Source organism: Mustela nigripes, chromosome 1, assembly GCF_022355385.1.
Source record: "Mustela nigripes isolate SB6536 chromosome 1, MUSNIG.SB6536, whole genome shotgun sequence".
Classification (NCBI taxonomy): Eukaryota; Metazoa; Chordata; class Mammalia; order Carnivora; family Mustelidae; genus Mustela; species Mustela nigripes.
The window spans coordinates 48,316,909-48,325,467 of NC_081557.1; the positions used below are offsets into that span (position 1 = coordinate 48,316,909).

The following is an 8,559-nucleotide window of genomic DNA, read 5'->3' on the forward strand; positions in this document are numbered from 1 at the left end:
CCAAAAAAAGGGGGTGGGGGAGGAAACCCCTCTGTCCTGATGCCCGGCAGCCAGTCCCCCTGCTCTAAACAGGCCTACCTCTGCGCCAGACTGGTTGGGAATGGGAGGGGATGAATTGGCAGTGGGACCCTTCTGGCAGCTTATTATCCCAACCACGATTAGTGCGGGTGGACCAGGGGGCTGGGGCAGCAGGCTGGTCGCTAAGGTGAGGAGTGACCCAGCCGGCTGCAGAGCCAGGGGAGGGAGCCAGGCTGTTACTCTACTTGAGGACCCTCAGCACAGTTATTTGATCCCGTTTCCAAAGAAAGCCAAGCTGGAAGGGATAGGGGTGGGGGTGGGGGAATCCCAGTGAAAAGCACCCTATTCTGCTGGGTGGGGAAGGTGAGGACGAGAGACCCTGACTTGGTCTCCAGAGCTGGGGAGGGCACACACCTAGGGGTCAGACACGGTAGGGGATGGGGACAGCTGGGCACTTCCAGGCGGGCGCTCATATGGGGAGGGACTCTGTCAGGTCCTGGAGGGGCAGGGGCTCTCTCCGGGGCAGGCCCGGAGCCTCCAGAGTCCGGAGGCTAGAAGAGATTGGTCTTCAGGGCTGGGCCAGGCTTCCGGTGGAAGGAGGACAGAACCCCGGAGAAGGGCCCGGGCCCGGGCTCGGTAGGCTGCCAGGCCTTAAGCAGCTCCGCTGCGCCTGCGCCCGGGCCCCCGCCCCCGCCGCCCGCAACGCCGGCCCACAATGGACCCTTGAGCGGCTGTGGCCCGGGGCCAGGGCCGGGCCCGGAGCCCAGGGCAGCAGGCAGCGGGCTGGGGCTCAGACGCGGGCTGGCCAGGCCGGGGGCGGGCGGCGGCGGCAGCGACGCGGTGCTGTCGGGCGTGGGGCTGCACGTGGACTCCTTGGAGTCGTCGTCCTCGGACGAACAGCGCGCCTCGCCCTTTTTGGCGCCCGCCGTGCCCGCCGCACCCTTGGCGCTGGCCGCACGCTCCTGTTTGCGGAACTTGGCCCGGCGGTTCTGGAACCAGACCTGCGGGCACAGGGGCCGGTCAGGCCGAGGCCGCAAGACGCGGGTGAACCCTCAGTCCGGAAGGGGCCGGATCAGGATTATTACAGCGAGCGTCGGCCCCTCGGCCCTCCACCACTTGGTTCGTGGCCCCCCTCACCTCTCCGCTCATCTCTTCTCCTCCACCTGCCTCTTCCTCCAGGTCTTCCCCTTGGGATCTGCTCACCCGCGCACCCGCACCCTGCTGCTTCCAGTGTTCTTGGGTATCCTAGAGGGGACTCTGCCTTTGCTCCCTCATCACTCAAAGCCCTGCCCCCAATTCCTTCCTTCCAGGAGTTTGCACCAGGAGTGTCCCACAGCGGTGGAGAACGGGTTTTGGGCACGAGGGGGAAATCTTTTGTTCAGGGTCTCCAGTAAAGGCGACCAGCTGAACATCTGTACTTGGATTTGTAAGACAGACAACAGAGTCCACCTGGGCGGGTCCTCCTGAGACCGGAGTCGGCCCAGAGCCCTGTGTTTCCTGATTCAGAGATTTCACAGCTGCAGAGCTGGGGAGGGGACATGGTAGCACTCACTGGCTTTCCCGGATTCGTCTGCCTCGCTTGGCACAGAGGCCGCCTGGGGCTCCCACTCTACTACCCACTCGGCCTCTTTCCACGCTTCCCAAGCCTTCCCCTACATGCCTGGCCCTACTAAGGAGACCCATGGGAAATCGTGGGGCTGAAGAACTCAGTTTTCCTCCAGGGTCTCCCGAGGACCTCAGGTCTACCAAGTCTTGGCCCCATCCCCTCCCACAGCTGTCCATCCTTTCCTGCCCAACCACCCCCAGACTGCACGCTGGCCCCTGGTCCCAGGTCTCCGCCTCCAGGCTGCACCTGCCTGTCACCTGAGCGAGGCCCCTTTGTCCAGTGGCCCCCAAGTGTCAGGCACTAGCCTCCCACCTTCCTCCACGCGCACACTCCCACACACACGCAAACACGCACCTGCACGCGAGCCTCAGTGAGGTCGATCTTGAGCGCCAGCTCCTCGCGCGTGTAAATGTCGGGGTAGTGAGTCTCTGCGAAGACGCGCTCCAGCTCCTTGAGCTGCGCGCTGGTGAACGTGGTGCGGATGCGCCGCTGCTTGCGCTTCTCGTGCAGGCCCGACGGCTCCGGGAAGAACTTGTAGGGCACTAGGGGTGTGTGCAGGAGGGGGTAGCAACGAGGGTGGGGGCGTGAGGGCCCGAGCTCAGCCCGCAGTGTCCTGCCCTGAGATCGCTCGCGGTCTCCCGCCCCTGAGCCGGCCCCTCGGCTTCCTCCCCTCAGTCCCCGCTTCCTCCCCTCAGCCCCTAATTGAGCATCTTCCCTATTGCTCAGTGGAGCCGGCAGGAGTGAAGGGGGACAGGGCGCAGGGAGACCTGGGGCCCAAGAGCAGCAGCAAGGGAATCAGGATGTGATCCTCAGGTCAAGACTCCTCCCCATGTTTCCTCACTCCCTCCAGTCCACCTGCTCCTCTGACTTCCCCTTTGGTGTGCTTCTACCTTGGTCAGTCTGCCCACTTGGTTTCAGGTCCTGGTCTGTCCACCCTAGCCTTGGTTGCCAGGTCTCATCAGCATCCCGAGTCTTCCCCTTAACCAGCTGTGGGCGGAGGCTGGGTGACTGAAACTCCCTGGCCTGGACCCACTGTGAGCCCTGCCTCATACTTTCTGTCATGCAGGGACTTGGCCCCATCTACCCTGCCATCTCTCTCCTTCCAGGCCTCATTTCCTCCATTCTTCTGGAGAACTTCTTCCATTCATCCCATTCTTCTTCATGTGTCCTCTCCTCTTCCTTATCTTTCTCCATCCACATCTCTCTTCAGCTTTCTCCTTTCAGACCATTCTTTTCTTTGTGCCCGTTGAAAAGGGTCCTTATTTTTCCCCCACCCAGGTTCCTTCGCCTTCTCTTTGCCCTTCTTCTTCCTCCCAGGCACCTCTCTCTGTGATGCAACTCCCCCACAGCCAGCCCTACCACTCTCCCTCATTCTTGTCCCATCCGTGTTCTCTTTTACCCCATCCAAGTCACCCTGCCCCACAGACAGTGTTTCGGACAGTATCTCCTCATTCCTCTCACCAACCCCTGCTTAGGTCTCCATATTCTTCAGGAGCCCCCAGTATTCTTCATCTTTGTCCTACAGCCTTAGTTCTCTATCTCCCCCTAATCCTTGTCTCCAACACTCCATTCCTAGCCCCATCTTCCTCATGTCTGTTGCTCATCTTCTTTAGTCCCCATCTCCCATATTTCCTGTCCCCATCACCTAGTTCTTGTCTCCATCTCCCCAACCCTGGGTCCCCATTTCTCCCAGGGCCCCCAGTCTTCCCATCTTTGCTCACACCTATCTCCCCATCTCAGAACTCCATCTCTGGGGGACCCATATCCTCATTTCCTCACCCTACCTCCCCAATCCCCATCCTCATCTGGCCAAGAGTACCCAATCTCCCCATCCTTGTTTCAGTTTTTGGCTCCATCTTGCTCGTTCTCATTTCTCTAAATCCAGGTCCTTATCTCACCATCCCTTCCCACCCCCTCAGGCCCCAATATTCTGTTTGGGTCCCAGTGGTCTTCCCAGGAAGGAAGGAGATAAGGAGATTGGGTGGGGCAGCCGGGACTTTAACCGGAGAGATGGGGATGGTTGAGAGGGTCCGAGATAGGGATGGCTGAGAGGGTCCATGAGTTTGAGGGTTCAGACTGGGACTTGGATCGAGAGGCTTGGAGGTGTTGGGAGCTCATTCTGGGTTCTGCAGGACTCTAGCTGGGAGAGTCTCCAGGGGGAAAGGGAGAATGAAAGTGGCTTAGTGACCTGGACACTCTTTTCTTCCAGCAAGGGAGGGGTTTTCATTGGTGCAAGAGGGTCTGAGCACAGGCAGGATGGGTCCAAACCGGGCAGGAGGGGCTTGATGGTGCTGGGGCTCTAGGAAGGCTTCCATCTGGGCAGCTCAGCTGCTGCAGGAGCCCTTGCTGGGGGTCAGAAATGAAGTGGGGTGGGGATAAGGATGGGGATCTGATTGGACTGAGCCGGGGGCATCTTCCAGGGATATGGGATGGAGAGGTTTGGTGGTCAGTTTTTGCAGGTGGGGAGGGGAGGACCTGGTGAGTGGCCTGGGGCTGGGCCAGGGATCTATTTCCCTGACCCTAAAAGCACAAGAAGGGGAAGGATGAGAGGGTGGGGCTCAACTCTGCCTACAGGAAGCCCGTCTTACAGGGAGGCTGAGGATCCCGCGGGTGTTGGAGGGCAAGGATGGTGGCGGCTGTGGGGGAGAGTCGCAATCACTTGCCAAATAGGGTAGGGGCTGGGGTTTCCGCAGGATTTGGAGGGAGGATTGGGCCGGGTCTGGGCTCACCTGCCGAGTAAGGCGCGGGCTGGTGGTCCCGTAGAGCGCCGAGCGCGCAGTTGGAGGAGCCGAGCGCGGGGCAGGGCGGACCAGCCGCGGGAAAGGCGGGTCGCAGGGGGCTGTATTGGAAGCCGCCGGGCTGGCTGCAGGCGCCGAAGTCGCCGTAGGCGGACGCCTCCATGGCCGCCACGCACGAGTCGTACGAATTGAGGTAGGAGTAGTCCATCGGCCCGGGGGTCGGGGTCGGGGTCCGGGCCGGGCCGGGTCGGGTCGGGGTCGGGGTCCCCGGCCGGATGGGGGTCGGGATGAGGGTTCGAGCGCCTAGCGCCGAGGACCCGAGGCCGGCTCTGAGCGCCCGCGAGTCCGCCCGCCCCGTCGCGGCAGCACTTCACCCGGGTGCAAAGCAAGTGCAGCCCGGCCGGGCCAGCGCGCCTTTTAACGCTCAGGACCCCGCGGAGGGGGCGGGGCGGGCAAGCTCCGAGGGGCGGGGCCTGAGCGGCCCAGGCCCCACCCCCAGCTACCCCAGACCCCCACTCCAAAGGGTCCCCGCCACCCTCCTTGGGCTCCCGAGGTGCAGGGCGGGGCAGTGTTGGGCCCCTTGCCTAGAGTCCCCATCCCGCCCCAATCCCTACCAGACCTTCGCTCTGTACGCGCACAGTGCCAGGCTGGAGGGTCCCAACCCCTTCCCTCGGCCTCCCCACCTGCGGCCCCGCAGAAGGGAGGGGAGACAGGCCTGGCGGCGCTCCGGTGAAGAAGTTAATTCAATTCGTCCAGATAACCGAGTTATTCTGATCCAGCCCCTCGGTCCCGCCCCCAGCGAGGTCCCTTCCCGCCGGGGACCACGGAGGCGGTTCAGGAGGGGGATGGAGACATGGACAAGGAAGAGACGGAGCCTGGGATGGGGACGCGGATGAAGCGAGGACACAGGGAGAGAAAGGGACAGAAACAGTGGTGGAGAAAGAGACAAGAAAGATACAGGTACACAGATGAAGACAAGGATGAGACATGGAGGAGAGAGAGATTGGAGACAGGGGCAATGATCTCTACAGAGATGGAGACAAAGCTGAAGCGCGTGCAAGAGAAAAACAGGGATGGAGATGGGGACAAGGCAGAGACAGAGGAAACAAGGATAAGAAAGAGACAGAGCAGAGAATGGAGAAAGAGAGTGAGGCAGGCGTAGAGACCAAAAAGGCCCGGGGGTGAGACAGGGATCGAAACAAGGATTGAGATGGAGATCAGGAAAGAGGTGAGACAAAACAGGGCAGGGACAAGGAGACACATACACGGACACATACACATACACATACACATACACAGAGGCGGTCTCAGAGTGACAAGGACAGGGACAGACGGAGGAGGAACAGAGCTGAGAGAAAAAGCCTTTGGAGAGCTGAGCCCCACAGTGGGAGTGCCCAGGGGGGCGGTAGGATTGTGGTGGAGACCAGGCCAGGCTGCTGAGGGGGAGGGTCTCTGCAGCCCAGATCCTTCTGTCCTGACTTGGCCACACAACACTGCCCACACCTTCAGGGCCCAGCCTGCCTCTCCCCTCCCCCAGTTCCCCAGCTTTGTCTCCCTGCCCACCATCCCCCAGTGTGACCCTTTATTTGGTCCCCAGCACCCTTGGCACAGAGTGTGTGTATGTGATGAATGTCAGGATCAGAAGATCGGGAGGAACCAAGTGACCTCCACACTCTCTTTCAGCCTCACTACCCCAGCACCTCTCTTTTTCTTCACCAGGAAAACTACCTAGCCTCAATCTGGACCTGGCCACAGGTCTGCTGAGGCCTGACCCTCAGCAGATTCAGCCTCTGGCCTTCACATGGTGAGAAAACCAACACAGGATCCTTTCTAGAACAGAAAAGAGAAGTTTCTGCCCTTGCAGCTCACCTGAGGTGGATTGGACAGCTCTCCCATCCAGTCCCCAGCTTCCTCCACCCAAATCTTGGTAGGTCCTACAGATGGGAGAGTGAAGACCCAGAAGCCAGGGGAGGGTGGCCCCTTACTACCAAAGCCTCTGCAGGATGAGAGAAGGTCTCTGGGAATACCCTTCCCCAATTCCCCACTATAGGGAACATGCCCACCCTCAGGTCATCCACTTCAAGGGCCACTAGCTCTTTTCTTCACACAGGAATCACCTATCCCCATCTTCTGTAACTACTCCATGCCAGGGGGGTTCTTTGAAGTGTTTTTTCTCATTACTTTTTAGGTATAGACTTCTAAAACTGGCAGCAAAACTGCTTCAAAAATTCTCCCCACGGGTGTGTGAAGTGTACCTCTTGCCTTTGACACATTGTCTGCAGGGAGCCCAAAAAGGGATCTCAGAATCGAGAACTCGGAAGTGCTCTCCTCAGAACTGTTATGGCTCTCCATTGTCCTCAGGATCAAATCCCAGCCCTCATTCTGGTCACAATGTCCTCTTGTGCCAGTGCTCTGGCCTGCCTCCCCCTCCCCCTCACTGTGGCTTTCTTTGAAGCCCTCACACATTGATTGGTCTTGTAGTCCTGTCCTTTCTGGCTGGAATGTTCATTCCACTCCCCACCCCACTCCACTGCCCCCCTACCTCCCTCAAACCCCCAAACCTGGATGACTCTTGTTTACCCACCTGGTCTCAACATGGACTTTATTGCTTTCTGGAAGCCTTCCCTTATGCCCCTAGACTCTGTTGAGGGTCCCATAATAATAATACCTCCCTCTCTTCTGGTGACCCTGGTCACCGACATTTGCAAAAAAGTGCAAGGTTTCAGGACAGCCTTGTTACTTCCCAGCCCCACCACAGTGTCTAGTCCTTCCTTCTACACACCACAGGTCTTCCCACATTTGCTTGTTGAGTTAATGAAAGCTAAGCCGGGTGCTGGGGAATACCTGCCCTTGTTTCTGGGGACGGAATCCTCATCCTCTCATTCCTACTCTCCACTCCCTGGAAAGGGATCATCCTCCCATCTTCATTCCCTCATTCCCCAGGGATAGGAAACTTCCTTCCTCTGAGCCAACCTTCTGGGTGGAAAAAAGTCCTCCTTCATCTAAGGAATTTGTTGGGGGCCTTATCCCTTCTCCAGTGATAAAACTGAAGGAAAGGAGCAAATGAAGCTTGTAGTCAGGGCCAAGCAGAGATATGAGGGGAGGCAAAGAGGCCTTGGTTCCAGCGGTCTCTGAGACCATGATCCATCCCTCTTATTTCTACGGTTTCGTCATTAAACCAAAAAATTCCCCTGTCTGTCTAAACTACTTTAAGTTTGGGCTTCTGACTCTTGCAACTAAAAGTTCTGACTAATATGTAATCTGTGAATGCTTGACACAGTTGCAGGTAGTCAAATTATGGTAGTGGTGATTAGAAATGTTGCTTTTACATGCATGTTACAGGGTTAGCAGGGCACCAACTGACCTTCCCATGGCTCAGGGTTGTGGAGCTGGAGGTTCCTTTCTCTGCAGGCGGCCATTTGCATCTGCTGATTGGCATAGAAACAGACACCGCCCAGAAAAATGCTTTGAACCCTGTCTACTACTGGGTTCAGGTCTTCCAGATGGTGGAAGTGGGGGGACTTTGGAAGGCACGCTGCAGTGTGTGTGTGTGTGTGTGTGTTTAGTGTGTGTGTGTATGAGAGAGAGATCAGGGCAGGAAAGAGGGCTCCCTGAGAACTCACCATAAAAGAAGAAGGAAACAGAGTGGGCTACACTTTGCAAGGACCTCACACTCAAGAGGCCAGTGGTTGAGACCTGATGTGGGGAGCTCATCCTAACTGAAACTCTCTCCCACAAATGCGTGCACTTCTGGGGGAACAAAAGATGCTCTAGCACAAAACACTGTCCAGCAATCTTGCTGTGACATGTCTGTGTTGAGCATGATGTCTTCACTTCCACAAGGGATGACAGATTCTGGATCCTGGTTGCTGGGTTTCAACTCTGCCACATACAGGCTTATGACTTAGAGTAAGTCGTTCAGCCTCTCTCTACCTCAGTTTTCTCACCTTAAACGGGTTTATTTTAATGATTAGATGAATTAAAGTACATAAGTGTTTGAGCAGTACCTGGCACATAGTAAGCATTAAATAAATGGTTTTTTATTATACCGCTTGTGCACCACCACCGTCACACCCACATACCCCCTTCTCCATCTCACCAGCTGACTGAGCCCTGGGTGACTCACAGACCCAGACCACACTCTGGTCAGGCTTCTCTGATTTGTTACACCTGATACCTGGATAAAGGCTCTGGACA

The 8,559-nt window shown here is 57.7% G+C and overlaps 1 protein-coding gene across 1 annotated transcript; it reads right to left on the reverse strand.

Moving 5' to 3' along the window:
- Positions 1–116: 116 nt before the first annotated feature.
- On the reverse strand, positions 117–4,791 carry PHOX2A (paired like homeobox 2A). Its single transcript, XM_059391184.1, has 3 exons — positions 4,354–4,791; positions 1,979–2,166; positions 117–1,019 (listed from the first exon to the last, which is right to left on the reverse strand). Exons 1-3 carry the CDS (start codon positions 4,568–4,570, stop codon positions 570–572), a joined length of 855 nt encoding a protein of 284 aa, XP_059247167.1. The 5' UTR covers positions 4,571–4,791; the 3' UTR covers positions 117–569.
- Between the last annotated feature and the right edge of the window lie 3,768 nt (positions 4,792–8,559).